This window comes from Taudactylus pleione, unplaced genomic scaffold (assembly GCF_031769625.1).
Source record: "Taudactylus pleione unplaced genomic scaffold, aTauple2 ptg000707l, whole genome shotgun sequence".
NCBI classification, from domain to species: Eukaryota; Metazoa; Chordata; class Amphibia; order Anura; family Myobatrachidae; genus Taudactylus; species Taudactylus pleione.
Window position 1 is genome coordinate 16,892,842 of NW_028285109.1, and position 23,231 is coordinate 16,916,072.

Here is a 23,231-nt window from a genome sequence, read left to right on the forward strand (position 1 = left end):
ACTGCGCTCACCCTTGGTGAATGGTGTACGTCTGGTGTGTATATTCCAGTCCCTATGTACAACAAACACTGTCTAGGTATACACCAAGAGAAGCATAATTATGTTCAATCTTTTACTATGTCATCATAAATAAAATGTATATTACACAAATACAAAATGAATGTTCCTTAAATCAAAAAACAATGTCAATAAGAGCATGAAAAGAACAATCAGTAAATCTGTAGATATACAGTCAGGTGCATAAATATTGGGACATTGACAGAATTTTCATATTTTGGCCTCTATTCACCACCACAATGGCTTTGAAATGAAACAAACAAGATGTGCTTTAACTGCAGACTTTCAGATTTAATTTGAGGGTAATTACATCCAAATCAGGTGAACGGTGTAGGAATTACAATGGTTTCTATATGTGCCTCCCACTTTTTAAGGGGCCAAAAGTAATGGGACTATCAACTCAAAAGCTATTTCATGGACAGGTATGGGCTATTCCCTCGTTATTTCATTATCAATTAAGCAGGTAAAAGGTCCGAAGTTGATTCTAGGTGTGACATTTGCATTTGGAATCAGTTGCTGTCGACTCTCAATATGATATCCAAAGAGCTGTCACTATCAGTGAAGCAAGCCATCATTAGGCTGAAAAATCAAAACAAACCCATCAGAGAGATAGCAAAAACATTAGGTGTGGCCAAATCAACTGTTTGGAACATTCTTAAAAATAAAGAACGCACCGGAGAACTCAGCAACACCAAAAGACCCGGAAGACCACGGAAAACAAATGTGGTGGATGACAGAAGAATTATTTCCCTGGTGAAGAAAAACCCCTTCACAACAGTTGGCCAAATCAAGAATATTCTCCAGGAGGCAGGTGTATATGTGTCAAAGTCAACAATCAAGAGAAGACTTCACAAGAGTGAATATAGAGGGTTCACCACAAGATGTAAACCATTGGTGAGCCACAAAATCAGGAAGACCAGATTAGAGTTTGCCAAACAACATCTAAAAAAGCCATTACAGTTCTGGAACAAACATCCTATGGACAGATGAGACAAAGATCAACTTGTACCAGAGTGATGAGAAGAGTATGGAGAAGGAAAGGAACTGCTCATGATCCAAAACATACCACCTCATCAGTGAAGCATGGTGTTGGATTGTCATGGCGTGGGCATGTATGTCTGCCAATGGAACTGGTTCCCTTGTATTTATTGATGATGTGACTACTGACAAAAGCAGCAGAATGAATTCTGAAGTGTTTCAGGCAATATTATATGCCCATATTCAGTCAAATGCTTCAGAACTCATTGGACGGCGCTTCACAGTGCAGATGGACAATGACCCGAAGTATACTGCAAAAGCAACCAAAGAATTTTTTTATGGCTAAAAAGTGGAATGTTATGCAATGGCCAAATCAATCCCTTGACCTGAATCCGATTGAGCATGCATTTCACTTGATGAAGACAAAACTGAAGGGAAAATGCCCCAAGAACAAGCAGGAAGTGAAGACATTTGCAGTAGAGGCCTGGCAGAGCATCACCAGGAATGAAACCCAGCGTCTGGTGATGTCTATGCGTTCCAGACTTTAAACTGTAATTGCCTGCAAAGGATTTGCAACAAAGTATTGAAAAGTGAAAGTAGGATTTAGGATTGTTTAGTTTGTCCCATTACTTTTGGCCCCTTAAAAAGTGGGAGGCACATATACAAACCATTGTAATTCCTACACCGTTCACCTGATTTGGATGTAATTACCCTCAAATTAAATCTGAAAGTCTGCAGTTAAAGCACATCTTGTTGGTTTCATTTCAAAGCCATTGTGGTGGAGAAGAGAGGCCAAAATATGAAAATTCTGTCAATGTCCCAATATTTATGCACCTGACTGTATAATATTCAAATAAAGAAAGGAAATTAAGGGGAGGGTGGGCAGTAGCTGATTAAAATGAATGGTTGTGCATCGGTATCTAAAGTGAGTCGCCACTTGTCCTTGGTTAGTCCTCGGATGGTTGGACTAATTGTAGTCAGGTTATGAAGTGTCCAAATGTCCTTGGAATAATCTGTTAGGGTAGATGTAGATCCAGTAAAAATAAGTCTAATTTAATGGTTGCAGCGGCGTCCCCCTGATATTGATAGGTGATGGGTTTGATGGACGATCAGTGTGGTGCAGGTGCGGTGTATTGCTGGTGGATGAGGTGAACTTGCACAGGGTTGAGTCGGGGGTCTCCGGACTGTGTTGCCTTACCTGACTGCCAGGTGCTCGAGTCCGTCTTTCATTGACATTGTTTTTTGATTTAAGGAACATTCATTTTGTATTTGTGTAATATACATTTTATTTATGATGAGATAGTAAAAGATTGCACATAATTATGCTTCTCTTGGTGTATACCTAGACAGTGTTTGTTGTACATAGGGACTGGAATTTATACAGTAGACGTACACCATTCACCAAGGATGAGCACGATAAAGTACTTCCTGTTCTTTATATAGTGAACCAGAATGTCATCCTTCCTATGCATTTCACAGTTCCTATGAACAAAGCCCTGCAAACGTCCAGAGAGATAAACCTCTTCTTCCAGAAACCTACCATGGTCTAACCCAAAAATCATTCTGTCCTGATATAGGTGGAATTGGCCTTCATGAGATTAAAAAAAAAAAAAAAAAACTTTGCAGACATACAAAAAGAGCCCTCCCAAGCTTCCCTCCTCTCGTAGATGTGGATATAGCCAAAAGTTTGCCTTCCCAGGTAGAGAACAATAATGCTACTGGATTCAAGGAATTGAACGGAGGATGCTGTGCGGCTGTCGGCACCATACTGAGATGCCAAGGAGCTACTTTCAATCTGTATCTCCAGAAACAGAAAAAGTTTTCTTTGAAAGAAACAGGAGGCAGAAACCTGAAGCTACAGAGGAGATATGGGTCTACATTTCCTGCAAGGACAGCAATAGGCAGGACAACTGGAAATGTGAGGAAAAGAAATTCAGACAAAAGTTCCAATATAGGTGAATAGCATTTACTAACACTGCCTTTGGATCACTTATCCAGTAGCAGAAGAGCTGCACTTTGTGGTTCATCAGAGATGCCATAATGTTGACCTTCTGGCTTCCACCATTTTCCCAGAATCTACTGGGTGAATGGACCATCTCTGCTATAGATAATAAATAGGTAGATAGCGAGCGCCCTTTGATGAATCTGGAATCCAAAGACCCTGAAAACAGCAGTAAAGCGTGACAGCCACCCAGTCCCAAAACTGGCATCAGTTATCACAATTTATCAAAGGCACCCTTCTGCTATGCCTCAGCTGTGCGGTCCAGTGTGGCTCTCATTGCCTGAGCAGTCACAGGGTTCCTGGTCACTATCTGAGGTAGTTGTGACCAGGCCCATCCCAGGGGAAGTCCCTCGGAGGAAGATATTCAGCAGCTGTTGTGGACATGCAGGTCAGGCCGCAAGAGCCAAAGTAGAAATGAGAGAAGAAAAAAAAAAAAAAGATATACACATCCAAATCCACTGGGCACTTACAAAAAAAAAACACAACTGTTGTATCCCAGCAGGCTGCTGGGGTATAGAGGGGGAGGTTAGATGTAAAGCACACAGCAGAGTATCTCTATACCTCAATGTTTCCAGTGTCCTCCATGTATGACATAAAAAATGAACACTGGTGCCACGCTAAAGTCAATCTTTAGGCATTATAATGAAACCTAAAAATTGAAATACCCATCATACCCATCACACTGAACAGCTCATCATGCCCTCAGATAAAAAAAATAAACAAAATAAATTATACGTGTGATGGGCATACGTAAAGAGCAAAAATAAATATTACATATCTGCTCATTAATATTTTATATTGTGATCAAATTCAAATCGGCAAAATATGACTGCTGCACGCATATAGGATATTAGGGTAGTGCCGACATTATATAGAGCAGTGTTTTCCAAACTCATTTTCTCAGGGAGCGCTAATAGTGTATGTTTTCTAGGTCTCCTCACAGAATCACAAGTGAAATAAGCAGCTCCATCTGTGGATCATTTAAAATGTGTCAGCCAGTCATGAATACACCTGTGCTCCAACTAGGAAAAATGGTCCTGGAGCTATTCAACTCAGCACGCTGTTAGGTAGACAAAATGATTTCTTCTCGCACCCTCCTGAGGGTGTGAGGAGAAATCCAAATAACGTGCCGGCCTCTAGGCTGTTTTCCGGCTTAGCACAGCACTAACAGCCTCGCGGATGGCACTTTAGTCGGAGAATGCCTGTTCTCGCGACTAAACTTCCAGGTTTAGTCACGATAACCGGCATTCTCAGACTTAACTTGTAATAGTTGGACTAAGCAGCGTGCTGATTTGAATAGCTCCGGGACCAACTTCCCGGTGCTATTCAGCTCGTGCTGAATTGAATTGGCCCCTTTCATGTATGCCAATTCCACAGATCTATATGAATGTGGGACAGACTGATCAAAGCGCAGCACCTCTACACATTCACTGAACTTTGCTGGTTCTACAACGGAGTCTACAGAGCTCACTCAACCGTTGTACACCACATCTCGGCTGAATTTGCTGCTTGATGAATGAAGCTCAACCAAGAGCACGCTGCTAGCAAGTGCACTAATTCATAAACGCAACATTTCCTATTGCCTACGTCCTTCACCCGTCCTGTGATCAGTCACAATGTAGTGTGCTGTCATTATCGATGAAACCTCAATCAAGAGGTGAGCACGACAGACATGGGACATATCACAGGCACATGGAAAGCGCACAATTAGATTCAGTTCTATAGACCACATCTTCAGAAAAATACTAGGTAAAATAAAGAGGATCGGAGTCCTCAAAATAATGTATTTTCCTGAACATGGAAAACAAAAGAAAAGGATAGTTGTGTATAGTATGTAAAACATTTTAAACAATGAATGAGGTAGGGAAACAGTTACCGACACATATTAAGTTCTAAAGAGTTTTCCAAAAATACTGTACTGACGAATGCTCGGGACACACTTCAAGCAGATGTAGTTAATTAATGATGGGAATAAATAGATCTCTATCTAGAGAGAAGCAATGGGTTAATTGGTCTTCAGTGTTTCTATTTACAGAATGTTTGGCCTATCTAGCTAGAATGGACACTTGGATGTGCTCATCTCATTCCCTGTATTTGCATTCCTTGCCTACCTATGACAATAGCACTCGCTTTCTCTCCTCTAAGCGGAAACAAAATAAAATGTCAGCTGTGTTCAAATGGGCTTTAATTTCTAACTCAACCTTGATAAAAGGAGTTATGGTAAAACGTACCCTTGTTAACTCTCTTTCTTCGAAGTCCATAGGGTACACATGGACACAATGGGGTGTAGGTGGAACTTGGAGTACCGGACACTAACAGCAAAGCTTTTCAATCCCAGGATGCTCCGGTCCTTCCCCCTATACCCCGCCCACAGCCTGAGGGCACCTCCATTTTGTTAACAAGCCCAAGGCAGAAGCAGGATAGGAGAAAAGAAACACTGGTACACTGAAGAATCACACTCTCACACAGAGAAGGAAACAAGTGAATAAACCCATAGAGGCCAGGTGGGTGCTCTGTGGACTTCAAAGAAAGAGTTAACAAAGTTAAGTTTTACCATAACTCTCCTTTTCTTCTTCCAGGTCCATTGGGCTCCACAGGAAGACAATGGGGATGTTCCAAAGCAGTTCTTTAAGGCAGTGGACGCTCCTGAGCTGAAAGGAGAACCCAGCACCCGAAGAAAGCATCCTGAGAGGCAAATGTATCAAAGGCATAGAACATAAAAAAGGTGTGGACAGAGGACCAAGTAGCTGTTTCCATAGTTGTTCAGCAGAGGTGCCACGTTGGGGTCCTACGAGGGACCCACAGAGCGAGTACAATGAGCAGATACTGAAGCCGGCACAGGAAGGCCAGTCTGCGTGTAAGCCTGTGAGATAGTTACGCAAATCCATCTTGCCAGAGTCCGATATATTCAGTGTTCTTAGAGCTTACAGTGTGCACCTGCTTCCCCCCCCTTCTATGAAAATAGTGGTACCAGGGACCCCCAGATGTCATGGAACTTATCCACCCTGTCACGAAGCAAGGCTGTGATATATTCCATTGAGGCTATACACCAAATCTTATTAATAAGTGCCTGTATGGGAGGGGCAGTAGGGTGTTTCCAATGCGCGGCTATTAAAAATTTAGCTGCACTGTATATATGACCACAAAGTTTGTTTGTAGAATTAGAAACTCCCGTCATTGGTTGAAAGTACGTCCTTCCAGTAAGATACAATCAGAGGGCATTCCCACCAGATATGTATGACAGTACCCTTGTGCCCATATTGTCTCCAGCAGAGATCTGAGGAAGAGCGGAGAAGGCAGTGAAGAATTTCTGGGGAGCTGGCCAACAGCAAGAGATCGTCTAAGCATGGGAGCGGTCTGATCCCTTGGCGACGAAGATAGGCCGCTATAACTCCTATGATCTTGGTAAAGACCAGAGGAGCCTTTGAAAGGCCAAAAGGCAGAGCCTGAAATTGGTAATATTGCCATAGTGGGATGCCGACGGTCTAAATGCCGACTGTCTAATCCTGACTACTGTCTAATGACCGGCGTAGAAATCCTGTCAGACCTACGCCGGCAGCCCGGCTTACCGAGCGAATATAAGCCGGGCGCGTACAGCCGGGGAGGGGGGGTTGTTAGGCTTAAGCACCCCCCCTGGAGGTTAGGGTTAGGCACCCCCTTGGGGAGGTTAGGGTTAGGCACCCCCCGGGAGACTTAGGTTTAGGCAGCGAGGAAGGGGGGGGGGGGGTTAGGATAGTAAATAGAGGGAAAAAAAAAACTTACCTTTAGGGATCTTCGCTGCAGGGCTTCAGCTGTCGGGATTTGAACCGCCGAAATCATACTGATCCCTCTATAGTATAGCAAACCGGAGATATTGTTGATGAGAAGGCGCTATAGGTACATGTAGGTAAGCGTCCTGAATGTCGAGAGACACCTTTAAGTTCCCAGGCTCCATAGCCAGGATATTAGAGCGGATGGTTTCCATACAAAACCTGGGAACCCTGATAAACTTGTTCAGAGACTTGAAGTTGAGGATAGACCGATGAGACCTGTTGGGCTTCTGCACTAAGAAAAGGGTAGAATAGCCCTTCTCTCGCTGAGAGGAGGGGACCAGAATTATTACTCCTGAGAGTAGTAAGAATTGAATGGCCTTCTGGAGCTGCAGGGCCTTGCTTGGGTCCGATGGAGGTCCTGTGGAAAAGAACTGTTGCTGGGGTCACCTCAGGAAGAGGGCATATCAGTGGGAGACCACTTCTCTTACCCAGGCATCTGATGTCAGAACTGGGCGAATTGAAGAAGTTGGCCTCCCACCCTGAGAGCCCCCAGGGAGAGGCCTGCCCAGTCAGGCTGAAGGTTTGTCCTCAGATTTGGTAGGTGGACGTCAAGTCAACCAAGTCCGTTTGGTCCTAGGCTTGGAGGCCTTAGTTGATGTCTGATGCCTTGGAAAGGATGGAACTTTAGCTTTTCCTTGAGGACGAAAGGACCGAAAGGATGACATCCGAGGCTTTGTATTATATGCAGAGGGCAGGAACGTCATCTTGGAAGCTGCCAAGGTGGTCACAATTTTGTCTAATTCTGGGCCAAACAGGATATCCCTAGAATAAGGCAGAGACTCCAAAGCCTTTTTTAGAGTCTGTATCTGCCTTCCATGTGCGGAGCCAAACAATACGTCGGGCTACTACAGAAGTGGCATATGCCTTGGAAGCTAGTAGAGATGTTTCCAGAGCTGCTTCACCCATATAGGAGGCTGCATCTCTAATGTGAGATATGTAGGACAGCTGTTCCCTCGAAGCATCAGAGGGAAATGTCTTTTCTAGGGCCTCTGCCCAACTTTTAATGGCTTTTGCCACCCAGGCCGTATCCCTGGCAGGATGAGTAATAGCTCCTGTAAGAGAGTATATGCATTTAAGGCAAGCTTAAATCCTTCTATCCGTAAGTTCCTTTAAGGAGGTTGCAGTATGGATAGGTAGGGTAGCATTCTTAACCAAACGTGTCACGTGGGAATCCACTGTTGGGGAAACTTCCCATTTAGTGCAATCAGTAGCGGGAAGAGGGTAAAAGGTGTCTTGTAAGTCCTGCTCAGCAGGCTTAGCTTCAGAGTGGGAGCAGTAGGCTGCTTGTTATACTTGCCTCTGCCAGACATAGCTGCAAGAACAATGTAACACACAATCTGACACAGTGCAGTGAGCAACCCAGATGTATGTGTAATATGGTACAGTGTAGTGCGCAAAAGCGATAAATAATATGCAGTGATCGCAGTGAGCCAAAAAACTTGTGGGTCCCTGGGACCCCTCACTTTACTAAATTGGGGTCCTACCTGACCTTTTCTGGGTCCCATCGGAATGAAAGCCTTAAGAAAATCTAACAACTTAAACAGAAAAAAATAATGAATGCTAAACAATTTTGTAAAGCATTAGTTAGCCTTATTATAGTATAGTAAAACATTTTGTTAATCTTTATTGCACAATGAGACATTTTTCCATAATATACTCAGGTGCTGGTAATAAACATTAGAGCTGCCAGTGTTAGCCAACTAAAGTTTTAGGGGCCCATTTATCATTGAATATTTGAGGTAAAATTCCCGAAAACACACGTTTTCGGAGGTTTACCTCAAATATTAAGCTTCCCCCGGATGTATCAAGGAGAGCCGCAGCAGGTATCTCCGATACCCACTGTGATCTCTCCATTCCAGCTGGCAGCCGCCTCCCCCATGGGTTTCTATGGGGATGTGATGCTGCCAGATTTGCCAATATCCGGAAAGCAATACATTCCCGACACTGGCCCCCTCGGCTAACGCTATTAACAATATTTATTTCACCATCAGTAGGCTTATCATGCAGGCCCATGATATACAAAGAGCCCATCTATAGGAAGCATGGGCTGCACAGCAATAGGGACAACTTCTGGGACTTCCCCCCACTACTGCCAGCACCACTAACAATCCCCCCTTCTCCACTACTCCCAGCATCACTACAACCCCCCCACAACTCCCAGCATCATTAACAACACCCCTACTCCCTGCATTAATAACAACCCCCCCACTACTCCCTGCATTAATAACAACCCCCCCACTACTCCCTGAATCAATAACAACCCCCTATCCACTACTCCCTGCATTATAACAACCCCCCACTACTCCCTGCATTAATAACAACTCCCCCACTACTCCCTGCATTAATAACAACTCCCCCACTACTCCCTGCATTAATAACTCCCCCACTACTCCCTGCATTAATAACAACCCCCCCACTACTCCCTGCATTAATAACAACCCCCTATCCACTACTCCCTGCATCACTGACCCTCCCCCGACTACTCCCAGCATCACTAACAACCCTCCTCCGATACGCCCTGTATCAATATCAACCACCCTCCACTACTACCAACAACGTTAACAACCAACCCTCCCACCCACTACACCCTGCATCAATAACAACCCCCCCTCCACTACTCCCTGCATCAATTATTACCCTCCTCCACTACTCCCTGCTTCAGTAACCGGTACCTTCTGTCGCTCTCTGTGTTTTCAGAGGAGGAGGCAGGAACAGTGAATCTAGCTAGGCAGGGACAGGAGAAGTGCCCAGCCCCAGCACCCCAGGCTCCCTTACATACCAGCCGTCGAAGCGTGATGCTCATGCTCCTAGTAGGTCCCTGGAACAGTAGGAGCTGAGGTGCTGTTACGCCACCGAGCAAGACCATGGTGCTAAGCGGCATGCATCGGCGTGACAGCACCTTTGTTCCTACTGTTCCAAGGACCTGCTAGGAGCATGAGCTTCGAAATGCAGTCTGTCTGGCAGTAATTCCCTGTGGCCGCTACAAAGGGCAGGTGGTACCACCTCCCACATTACCCCTCTTCACAAGTACCTTCAAATCCGGGGGCCGGAGTGCTCACGCCGGGGTGGGGCGCAGTATTCGATCCAGGTGGGCCTCCACAGGACCAGAGGCACAGAATTTGGATGGGGGGCCGCCAGACCCAGTCTTCACGTCGGGGGGGGGGGGGTTTGACGCGCCAGGACCAGACTTCACGCACATTTCTCCTCATTAGCGCCCGCATCAGCAGGCAGCCGCACCAGCCCACGGCACTCAAAGCAGCCCTTGAAAATAGCGATGTCATACAAACCTGGCGTTGCGCACGAGCCAATCAGAACTCGTAGACCAGCAGCCGCTGCCGGTTAGCGAGCTCCAATTGGCTCACGACCGGCGCCTATTTGATTGACAGCGGTGCTTTTAGCTATGCGTGCAGGGCGGCTGGGTCGTGTCCCTGGAAACGCTCTGTGCCGCGGCCAATCCCTGACAGCCTGACAGGGATTGACAGCGGCACAGCGCATCCCCGGGGACACGGCTCTTTTATAAAAGCGAGTCCCCAGTCCTTGAAGTAAAATACGCGCTATAGGGAGATGTGAGGTACAATGAACCCCCTTATACCTTAGTATGCCCAGGTTATATTAGAATAAAGGGAAAAGGTATAAGCTGACAGTAATAGGAAAATAGACAGCAGAGCTAGCACAAGTCACATACAAATGCAGAATTATACAATATAACTGCAGTGGGCACTAAAATCAACTACACAGACCGCAGTGGCTGGCAGGATATAGTGCAGTATAAACCTGGCCCTTGAGAGAGGTATACAAGGAGACTGGACCCAGCGTTCCCGGAGACCTGAATGCAGAAAATGGCTGCCGAGAGTCTCAGAGGGGGCAGAGGGTGAGGGAGGAGCAGCAAGACCGCAGTGGAACGGCTCCCTGAGCTGGGGGACGGGCCGCAGGGAGGACGTCTTCTTCCCTATGCTGACATTAACTACTGGGTTCCCTGGCTTTAATCGTTGCCTTGCGCCAGTGCTTGTGCTCTGGATCCGCCTCACCTGTCCCCTTGAGTGCTGGCTGCAGTCTGGAGTCCGGGGAGCCCTGCTAGCTAGGTCCCCCTTCGAGCCACCGACGGGAGTATCTAGCTGAGGCTGGTGTCACGGCACCGGGGAGGGGTGATGGAGTAGCAGTACAGACATCCAAAGTACTGTCTCGTGCTGCTGCTCATTTAGAATATATGAAAATAAAATTAAAGATAAGCTTGAAGCTTGGGCTGCTTAATAGCAGCCCCCACTGTTAAAACGGTGATCCAGCTCCTGCCGGACACCAACAAAATGGAGTTGCCCTCAGGCTGTGGGTGGGGTATAGGGGGGGAAGGACTGGAGCATCCTGGGATTGAAAAGCTTTGCTGTTGATGTCCGATCCTCCAAGTCCCACCTACACCCCATTGTCTCCCTGTGGAGCCCTATGGGCCCTGAAGAAGAAATAGGACTTTTTTCTAGACAATTCCTGACAAAAGAATCAACACAGTCCCAGACAAAATGCCGGCTATGTACAACATATTAAAACCACTATAACCAGGCTGCTAGCAGACTGGTGCCAAAATAACTTCATCAGGCCAATAATCAGATGTTAAATAGAGCCAAAAAATATGAGATATGGTAAGAACTTACCCTTGTTATCTCTATTTCTACGAAGTCCATAGGGTTCCACAGGATACCTTGGGGTATAGGTGTGACGTCAGTCGCAGGGCACCAAAGAGTTAAGCTTTCAGCCTCCCAGGATGCACTAGGGTCCCCCTCCTATACCCCGCCCCCGGGCCAAGGCACCTCAGTTAGTTACCAAGCCATAGGCCGGAGGAGGAGAAGGAAGAGAGAGAACAAAGATCTGGACACATACAAGAATCACATTCTCACCAGAGGGAGACGGAAAACCGGTGACCAGAGCAAAGCCCATCTGCAGCACAGGTGCGACAGGGCGGGAGTCCTGTGGAACCCTATGGACTTCGTAGAAATAGAGATAACAAGGGTAAGTTCTTACCATATCTCATATTTTCTACTTCAGGGTCCATAGGGTATCCACAGGATACCTTGGGGATGTCCCAAAGCAGTATCCTTTAAGGGTGGGGACGCTCCTGTGCAGAAAGGAGAATCCGCCGCCCGAAGGAAGCATCCTGAGAGGCGAAGGTGTCAAACCTGTAGTACCTCACGAAGGTATGGACAGAAGACCACGTAGCAGCCTTGCAGATCTGAACTGCCGAGGCACCACGTCGAGCTGCCCACGAAGGACCCACAGACCTAGTGGAATGAGCCTTCAGAGAAGGAGGGACCGGTAGGCCTTCATGAAGATAAGCTTCAGAAATAGCCATACGGATCCAGGCTGCCAAAGTTTGCTTTGAAGCAGGCCAACCCTTTTTACGGAAGCCATAGAGGACAAACAAAGCGTCCGACTTCCTAAACGAAGAAGTGCGGTCAACATAAGTCCTTAAGGCCCGCACAACATCCAAAGAGGCCTCACCCACGGAAAGACCCGGTGAGTTAAAGGCCGGAACAACTATTTCCTCGTTAACATGAAACTGGGAAACAACTTTGGGAAGAAAACTCGGGCCGAGTGCGGAGTACTGCCCTGTTCCCATAAAAAACCAAGAAAGGGGGGTCTACAAGAAAGAGCCCCCTAACTCAGAAACACGTCTGGCCGAAGCAATGGCCAGAAGGAAAACAGTCTTAGCTGTTAGCCATTTAAGATCCACTGAGCCCAGTGGTTCAAACGGCGGTCCTTGGAGAGCCCTCAGGACCACAGCCAAATCCCAAGGCGCCACAGGTGGAACAAAGGGCGGCTGAATGCGGAGAACACCCTGCATAAAGGTGCGCACATCTGGGATTGTAGCAATCCTACGGTGAAACCAGACAGATAGGGCCGAAACCTGTACCTTCAAAGAAGCAAGGGCGAAGCCCATGATCTAGTCCCGCTTGCAGGAAGGCGAGAAACCGAGACAGACGAAACTCCCGCGGTGCATAACCTCATCGGTCGACACCACTGGAAGAACGTATGCCACACGCGATGGTATATCCTCGCGGAAGACGGTTTCCGAGCTCGTAACATGGTACGCACCACAGAGCTGGAAAACCCCCGGGACCTCAGCATGGCCGTCTCAACAGCCACGCCGTCAAAGACAGCCGAGTCAGGTCCGGGTGAAGGCAAGGACCCTGAGACAGAAGGTCCGGTCGTAGCGGCAACCGCAGAGGACTGTCCACGGACAGACCCTGAAGGTCTGAGAACCAGTGCCGTCTGGGCCACGCGGGAGCTATCAACAGGAGCGTCCCTCCTTCCTGTTTGAATTTCCGGATTACCCGTGGAAGAAGGGAGAGACCGGAGGGAACAGGTATGCGAACCGGAACGTCCACCGGACGGACAGAGCATCCACCAGAGACGCCCCTTCGTCTCTTGTGCGAGACCCGTACACCGGCAACTTGTTGTTGTGCCGGGACGCCATAAGGTCGATTTCTGGAAGACCCCACCTGTCCACCAGTAGTTGAAAAACGTCCGGGTGCAGGGACCATTCCCCCGGATGAACGTCCCTGGCGACTTAGAAAGTCCGCCTCCCAATTGAGCACTCCCGGGGATGAAGACCGCTGATATGGCCGGAAGATTGCGCTCCGCCCAAACCAGGATCCGAGAGACCTCTACGAGAGCCGCCCGACTGCGAGTTCCTCCTTGCCTGTTTATGTAGGCCACGGTGGTAGCGTTGTCCCGACTGGACCTGCACCGGGCGACCCTGGAGAAACCGCTGTGCCTGCTGGAGAGCATTGAAGACCGCACGGAGTTCCAAGATATTTATTGGAAGCTCCGCTTCTGTCGGCGTCCACCTGCCCTGGAACAAGTGTGGACCCGAAAACTGCTCCCCAGCCCCGAAGACTGGCGTCCGTTGTCAACAGGACCCAATTTGGAACCCAGAACGGACGTCCCTTGTTGAGGTGGGTCGTCTGTAACCACCACGTAAGGGACAGGCGAACCTCCTGGGTGAGCACAATCGTCTGGGACTTCAGAGACTGAGTCAGCCCGTTCCACTTGGACAGGATCAGGTGCTGCAGAGGTCTGGAGTGAAACTGGGCGTATTCCACCATGTCGAACACCGACACCATGGAGCCCAGTAACCTCATCGCCGAGTGTAAGGACACCCGGCGGCTGTGCAGGCAACTGCGCACCCTTGACTGTAAAGCAGAGATCTTGTCCTCCGTCACGAAGATCCTTTGCTGTCCCGAGTCCAATAAGGCTCCAAGATGCAGAATCCTCCGAGACGGGATTAGAGTGGACTTCTGCCAGTTGATTAGCCAGCCGTGCCGTTGCAGCAGTGCAATGGTCAGGTCCAAGTGGCGTAACAGGAGCTCTGGAGATCCTGCCACCAATAACAGGTCGTCCAAATACGGTAACATGCGGACTCCCTGCAGCCGCAGAGAAGCCGCCATGACCGCCATCACCTTGGTGAAAACACGTGGTGCTGTTGCCAGGCCAAAAGGTAACGCCCGAAACTGGAAGTGGTCGCTGCGGATTGCAAACCTGAGGAACTGTTGATGGCGCAAAAGAATAGGGACATGCAGGTAGGCGTCCTGTATGTCCAATGACACCAAGTAGTCCCCAGGTTCCAGCGCCAGAATGATGGACCGTAGGGTCTCCATCCGAAACTTCGGGACCCGCAAAGACTTGTTGAGTGCTTTGAGGTTGAGAATCGGACGATATGACCCATTGGGTTTCTGTACCAAAAATAGATTTGAATAGAAACCCTGGCCCCTCTGGGAGAATGGAACAGGCACTATAACTCCAGCCTGGAGCATAGTGTGCAATACCTTCCGCAGCTCCGTAGCCTTGTTCCGGTCTGATGGGAGACCCGTGGTGAAGAAGCGAGCCGGGGGTCTGTGCCGGAAGGAGAGGGCGTATCCGTGGGAAACCACCTCCAGAACCCAAGTGTCTGTCGTAGTGGTCGACCAACACTGGGCGAACTGTAGCAGGCGGCCTCCCACCCTGGGATCCCCCAAAGGGAGGCCCGGACCGTCAGGCCGCAGGCTTGTCATCTGGCTTGGGGGCCGGACGTCTGGTACTCCATGCCTGCTTCCGGGGCTTGACCGATTTCTTAGGGCCAGCCTGTCGAGGAAACGACTGTGGTTTGGGCCTGCCCTGGGCCCTAGATGACCGAAAGGACGATGGTCCCGAACCAGAAGGAGCAGCGGCCGACGGGAGACAAGCAGATTTGGCTGCCGCCAGCGTGGCCACAATCTTATCCAGATCCGGACCGAAGAGAACTTCTCCGGTAAACGGCAACGCTTCCAGACCTTTCTTAGAATCTGCGTCCGCCTTCCAGGATCGCAGCCACAAGGTGCGACGAGCAGCTACCGCTGCTGAAGAAATTCTAGACACCAGAGTACTAATGTCTAGAGCCGCCTCGTTGATGTAGGTGGCCGAATCACGGAGATTGCCAATCAACTCCGCCTGTTCAGCCGGACAGTCGGATTCAAAAGAAGCCTCTAATGAATCCGCCCAGCGCTCCATCGCTCTGGCAACCCAGCAAATGGCCATAGCTGGCCGTGCTGCCCCCCCTGCAAGGGAATAAGCGGACTTCAGGCAGATTTCTACCTTGCGGTCCGTAGCATCCTTAAGGGAGGACATGGATGGCATCGGCAATGTGGCACTACGGACAAGACGGGTCACGTGAGAATCCACCTGTGGAGGGGATTCCCACTTAGCAAAATAATTATCCGCGAACGGATAAGCCACCACCAGGCGTCTCTGCGGTTGGTATCTTTTGCCAGGTTGTTTCCACGCCTCCTCTAAATGGTCCACCAACTGACCCGAAAGAGGAAAGACTGTGGCATCGCCCTTCACATCTTTGAAAAAGGCATACTTAGATTTAGCCGCTGGGGGAACTTCGTCCTCAATCACCAAGGCTGTGCGGACCGCCCGAATAAGTCCAGGAATATATACTTTGGACTTAGCATCAGCGTCCTTAGTATGGAGAGGTTCCTGATCGTAAGGATCCAGAATCTCCCCATCATCAGACGTCCCTTCGTCATCCTCATAAGGAGCGGACAGAGACGCCACCGGCCTTTTATGAGGCCGCATCACAGACTCCCCTTGCAACACATCCGACAAGTGCTGTACAGAACTCGTCAGGGAGTTAACCCACGCTGGCTCCTGAGAACCCGAGAGCGGGGAAATAGGGAGACTGTGGGGTACCACCAATTGTCGTGGGAACCCCTGCATGGGTGACGACACCACAGACTGCTGGGACAAACCCATCGGAGTAAACGCGGGCTGCGGAGCTAACTGGCCCACTAAAGCTGTTAACGCCTGAGCGAAACAAGCCCAGGGCGGCTCCTGTACCGATGCTGTAACCGTAATAGGCCGCGCCATGGACAAACACTGCCGGCAAAGGCCCTCCGCGCTACCCTCCCCCTCCGCTAACGGTACTTTGCACGTGGTACACTGTAGCCGGAGGGGAAAATCACTTTCAGACATGATGGCACCACGTATGTGACCTCTCTCACCAATTAAGTATTAAATAGGCGAGAGACCACCTTGCAGCACCGCACCGCAAGGGCTTTAGCAGAAGAACAGGGACAGTAATAAAGCTGACAGTTTAGAGAAGAAAAGTTACAGGCAGCGCTAGCACAGTCACATACAATGCAGAGAAATAACAATTCCTGCACTAACAGCGCTGATTACTCAACTACACAGACACAGGGCCTGGTAGGACACAGCGCTGCATACACAGACCTGAGCCACAGCGGAGGAGAGGTATGCGGGGGGACCCAGACCACGATGCTTCCGTCCAGCGCTTCCAGCAGCGTTCACCATGCGTTCTGGAGAAGATGGCCGCCGAGGAGCAGAGAGGAGGCTGGCCTGGGGGAGGAGCGCTGCCACAGGACCAGTCGGCAGCATGCAGAGAGGGCTGTGTGCAGCGGGGGAGGCGCCGGCTGTGAGACAGGGAAGGCGCGCTCCCCTGGCATGCATTTAACCCCTGGGACGCCGCAGCGCTACCGCTCTGCTGCGGTCCGCTGTCCCAGGGGGTAGTGGAAGCGCAGGTTGGTCGCCTGGCTCCACGCTGCAGCCAGTCCCCAGGGAGCCCCCTGCCTGGGGACTTAGGACCATGTGATCAGCGGGGACCCACCGCGGGACCCCGCTGCTTACCTCTGTCCCCCTTGAATCCGGCCATGGTCCGGAGCATCTGGGGTCACCGCTAGCTGTGACCCCAGACGCCCACCAGCATCCCCGGATCAGTACCGGCGTTCTGGTACCGGCGGGGTGTAGGGAAGACAGCATGGACGTCAGGACTGACTGTCCATGCTGTTCATCCAGATGTGCAGCCACAGCTGCATGAAGAAAAAGCTTCAGGGGCTCTTCTAGCCCCCACTCCAACAGGTGCACCCGACTCCGGCCGGGCACCAAACTAAACTGAGGTGCCTTGGCCCGGGGGCGGGGTATAGGAGGGGGACCTAGTGCATCCTGGGAGGCTGAAAGCTTAACTCTTTGGTGCCCTGCGACTGACGTCACACCTATACCCCAAGGTATCCTGTGGATACCCTATGGACCCTGAAGTAGAAAAATGCAGTAGTTCCTTGCTGAAGACTTACTTTGTCTATAGCAGGGGTGGGGAACCTTTTTTTTGTGCCGAGGGCCATTTTGATATATATAACATTATTCGGGGGCCCGATGGAGACCACGCCCCCCCCCGTGTAACATCACAATGAGGATGGGGCCACAATCGCCAGTGATTACAGCAATGTCCGGAGCACCCCGAGGAGCTTCGGGGAGCTGTAAAAGGCAGCAGTGTAACCGTCTGAAGCGTCCTAAGGCCACTCCAGGAGGCACTGCTGCATAGGTTCTGGCTGCAAGGTGCCATTCTAGGCACATTGCTAGCCAGATGAGGCTACAGAAAAAAGCTCAGAGGGCCAGACCAATTGATTCCGCGGGCCTTATACGGGCCCCAGGCCCGAGTTTCCCCATCCCTGATCTACAGCATTATTACAATGTGGATCAAGGATGTACAGTACCCCTTCTATCAAAACCCACATGGATAGATTATTTACACTGCCCTCCCGCCAAACGTAAGCAAATTTAAAGTGATCATGCTGTACAACACAGGTCCACATAACTACATGTCTATACACCTCTTGCTGTAAGGTCTTCTTACAATGCTGAGTAGGAGAACATTGTATATGACATTTTACAAACAACAAAAACAGTGAACAGAAACGAAACTGGCAACTAATTATGCAAAATAAAAATGTATCAGAGACCGAGCCAAGATAGCATGCTGTTCCGTACAGCTTCATTCTGAAATTTCAGATGAAATAGATTTAATACAATAAAATGGGTAAGCAAGAAGATTATTAAATGGCCTCTAATACAAAAGTTCAGTCCAAGTCTAATACACACACAAAGGCATCCACATGTAGAACAGCCTTCCCTACTTAAATGCTGGCAATGACGGCTGACACTCACCAGAGCAGGGTACCATTCTTTTGTCAGGCTGCAGTTCACACTCACTACTTTGCCCAGTAATTCATCCACAATGTGCTTGTCATCCTCCTCATCCTCTTCGCTGCTGCTTTCTTCTTTCTCATCTTCAGTCCTACAAGAATGACAATGGAGAGGACTGTGAGATTCCTGACGTCAACACATCTACAAGTGGATCATTACAATACAGAGATGCACAGGACGCTCATAGCAGGCTCCACTATCACTGGAAGAGCTTTAAATCTGTTATTCAAATTTCATATTGTTCACTTACATAATTTAGAGCGTGCAGTTGTGTGACATACTGTCTTAATTGCAGCAATAGATTTTTCAGAGTTATTCATTACGATAAAAGTAAAACTTGATTATCCTCTCTTTTATTTGCATTTATTAATATAGTTTATTCTGGCATCAAAATAATCCCATTTTTAATAACAGAATAGTAGGTCTGTGTGGGCAACAACCATTCAAATCACCACCAAGCCCCTAGGATGTCTCTAGTCCTCCATAGACAAGGAAACTCCACTGAAAATGCAAATCTAGTCGCATTTCTAAAGCTGGGTACAAACTAGGACGATGTCAGCACAATATGTCATTTCCGGCTGAATTATAACAACAGATCGGCCAGATTGTCCGGTGTTTATGGACTATCTGTGCGCTCCCGTGGTCACATGCGATATTGTCCAGTCGGCCGTACTACACGGCCAACCGGATGATATCACATGCTGCGCCATTGCAGGTAATGAAGGATGTAACGAGGAGATGTTCCATCGTTCATTGCATTGCTCAATGTATACGGGTACATATCATTAATTGTGTACCTAGCATAAGGTAAGTGAGGGTCCTAGCAGAGGACCACATCGAAGAGTTTCTTCTAGACCGATTACTATCAATAGGGGTGCTGTCCCATAATAGTACAGATTGTTCTGATAAAACATTACTTGTAGACTCCAATGGAACATTTGTTCTTATAATATAATTTTGGAAGCAGCGCACCAGCACGTCTGATTTGCCAATAGTAACCACGCATTCACCTTATTAATAGAATAATTTCCCAGCCACCTGCAACCAAATGTCAAAGAAGAAATTCCCAAAATAAACTTATTTAGCAATGCTCTATATTTGCACAGAATATGATGGGCTCAAGCAGACAGGAGAGTAATTGTCATGGTTACACTATAATTACACAGTTGCTGGCTCTCCTGTAAACAGTATAGTGAACAGACAGTACCCAGGCTTTTAGGTTTGGGAAAAAAATAAATATCATTACCTTTGTAACTATTCAAGGTTCATTTATATTCAGCAGCAAATTTACAGGCCAATAAAGGAGATAGTGTGTTCCGGCCTGTGATTTGTCAAGTTAACACGGAGAACGCCTGATCTCTAAGCATCACTAGATACACATTGCATAGACTTGTCATTTGAATCTATGAAACTAGTAATAGGCAAAGAGATAAAACCCCATGACAATAAAAGCAGAGCACATCTGACTTCCTTAACTAAAAAACAACTATTCCCTTTCCCACACCAAAGTATATAAATAAACAGTAGGAGAGGATGAACAGTACTATGGTTTTCTGCTGCATATCAGAAAATCTCAGGTTAATAAGATTATCCAGTAGCTGCAAATTCTATAAATTCATGACTGTCAAAATCTATCCCTCTTCCTAATAAAAGACTGAACGAACAATTAAACTTTACTAATATTTATGTTCTGTATTCCTGCTATTACTGAATGTTATTTGGTCTCCACATATACAACACATCAATATTTGTGGTACATTTGATCTGAGCAGTGTTCCCACCTAGTCAACTTAACCAGCACTTGTACAGGTTGAGTCTCCCATATCCAAAATGCTTGGGACCAGGGGTATTTCGTATAATGGAGTAAACCGTACTTTGGAATATGTTCATACCATAATGAAATCTCTTGGGAATAGGACCCAAATATACACACAGTATGCATCTGTGTGTTATATACACCTTATACACACAGCCTGCAGGTAATTTTATACAATATATTCAATAATTTTGTGGCTCAAACAAACTGTGTACAGAAATTAAATTCGTTTACGTTTTATATACAACACAGCCTGAAGGTAATTGTATACAATATTTTTAATAATTTGTATCTTAGATAAAGTTTGTGAACATTGAAACCATCAAATATCAAAGGTTTTATTATCTCAGTCATGCCAAAAAAATTCCGTAATTCGGAATATTTAGAAATGGGAGACTCAACCTGTACTGTACTGCTGGCGATTTCTTTAGGGCTGAAGTGTTTATAATGGATACTGAAGGGAATATTAAATTGTTTTTTGTGCGCCTGTTCGTAATGGGCACCCGACTTAGCAATTAAATTGATCGGGTGCGAGATCTGCAGTCGCCCAGATTTCTGCTCACACCCTCCTGCGGTTGCGAGCAGGAATACGCATGAAGTCTGACTTTCGGGCGCCCAACTGTCTGCTTTATAGCTCTAACCAAGACTTTAGACTGGTTTAGTCTCGTTACATTTGGGCACGATAAGTAAAGGGCACATGCAGCCTATAAGAGCATCAATTGAATTGCTCCGTCAGGCGCTCATTACTTATGAGCGCACAAAAAAACGAAACTGAATTCTCCCCGAGTGTGCATGAACGCAGTATGTCCCATTCTGTACAAGACCATAAAAGGGAGTACCATGACAACCACACATCAGCATACACTAAAACTGTAGAGCAGATGCAAATATGTATAAAACGCCCATCTCTTTCAGTTATGCTAGGCTAGTATTCTCTATACATCCCAGCTCTACTGCCTTGTGGGCTAGAAAGAACAACACATTTGTTAATAATAATATTATTATTGTTATTATAATAATAATGATAATAATAATAATAATAATAATAATAATAATAATAATAATAATAATAATAATAATAAGCTGAACAACACATTTTCTCCTGGAGATCCCAAAACACTACTAAATAAAACAACATGATAAAAAAAAAAAATGAAGGACCTTTGGGGAGGATTCACTGCAGCAAGCTGTTAATTGCACCGGGAGGTAGTTACAGGAGCGAGTCAATTCAGTGTTTGGCCAACTAAAGGATTTCTTCTCGCACCTTCCTGAGGGAGAAATCCGAATAAAAGTGCCGGCTGCAAAGCCGTTTTCCGGCACTTTAGTTGGAGGATGCCGGCTAGCGCGACTAAACATCCAGCTTTAGTTGCGCTAACCTCCATTCTACAACTTAAGTGGATTTAGTCAGACTTGACAGTGAGCTGAATTGAACGGTCCCCTAAATGTCCGATCTACTTTAAGAATGAATGCTGGAATAATTTGGTAGCTGGTGCCTAATCTTAGCCCCTACGCTACAAACTAAAACCAAGCTGGCCTGATCTTGTACAACAAATGCATATAAAAGTCTCATCTAGTTGGTTGATGTGTAGCTGTTACATCAAAAGGTAATACTGTATACATGAACTAAAGGTTTGAAGCTAACACTGCATATTGTGACTCAAGTATGAAAAATGGAATAGGATCACATTCAACTAATATACTGGCGTAAATTTATAAAATAAGCAGAAAAGTGTGGACCTACAAAAACATAGGAACACTAAAGGGGTATATTTACTAAAGTGAGAGTTTTTAGAAGTGGAGTTGTTGCCCACAGCAACCAATCAGACTCTAGCTATTATCTTCTAGAAGGTGCTAGTTAAATGTTGAGTAGAATCTGAGTGGTTGCTATGGGCAACATCTCCACTTCTAAAAACTCTCACTTTAGTAAATATACCCCTAAGAATAATGAAAGTATCTCAAAAAGGGGACGCAGTCGGGAAACAGACGGACGTAATCCCGACCGCCGGCTTCCCGACTGCCTAATCCCGGCAAGGCACTAATGACAGGCGTCAAAATCCTGATGCCTGCCATGAGACCCACACCGGGAGCCCGACACCCGGCTTACCGATCGAAGGTAAGCGGGACGCGGAGAGCCGCTATGGGAGAGGTGGGTCTGGGTTTAGGGGCTCCCGGGGGGGACTTAGGGTTAGGCACCCCCCCCTGGGAGGTTAGGTTTAGGCTAGGGGAGGGGGTAGTAGGGTTAGGCACCCCCCCGGGGGACTTTAGTGCAGACTTCGGGGAAGGGGGGGTGGGGGGGGGGTTAGGTTTAGCACTTGGGGCAAGTTAGGGTTAGGCACCCCTAAGGGAGGGTTAGGGCTATGCTGCCCATCCACTTAACGATGCGGGGAACAACGGCACGATTACGATGCAGTCGTCTCCCGTGGGGTGAACTGCATACACTGAACGTTCAGTGTATGCAGATCAATCATCCCCGGACATGGCATGGCGGTCATCAGGTTGACAGTCATGTCATGTTCAGGCGACGATTGATGTTAAAAACGACCAGCGGGCGCACGCATCGCTGGTCGTTTTTAACCTTTTACTGCCCGATTTGCGGGCGATTACCAAGCGATGGAGCGATAACTACCGTCGTTATCGTTCCATCGCTAGGTTTAATCACCTAGTGGATGGGCAGCTTTAGGGGGTAGAATTAGGTTAGTTAGTACTTACCTTAGGACGATTGGGATTTCCTCCTCTGTCGGGACGCCGCTGTCGGGTTTTGAACCGCCGGCCGTAAATCATACTGATTCCCTGAAAAAGCATCTAGATGGTGGAGCCAATGAGTATTATGTCTTTTTATCAATGTTGCATAAGCAACATTAGATTTCAAGCTGCACTGAGAACTACACCCTCTATTATAGTTGGCGTAACAACTGCAAAAACTTAACCTCTACAGATACTAGATGCAACCTCTGTACACAACTAAAGCAATATGTTATGCACACCTCTTTCCTTAAATATATATATATATTTTTTTTTACACACACACACACACACACACACACACAATTAATTCACAGGT

The 23,231-nt window shown here is 47.5% G+C and overlaps 1 protein-coding gene across 3 annotated transcripts in view; it reads right to left on the reverse strand.

Annotated features, from left to right (window-relative positions):
- ARID4A (AT-rich interaction domain 4A) overlaps positions 1-23,231 on the reverse strand; it is a 112,353-nt gene that overhangs the window by 78,993 nt on the left and 10,129 nt on the right. For all 3 annotated transcript variants that reach the window (XM_088456592.1, XM_088456593.1, XM_088456591.1), the window contains exon 8: positions 18,316-18,445. In XM_088456592.1, the coding sequence (XP_088312718.1) occupies positions 18,316-18,445 (130 nt within the window). The remainder of the gene's footprint in view (positions 1-18,315; positions 18,446-23,231) is intronic.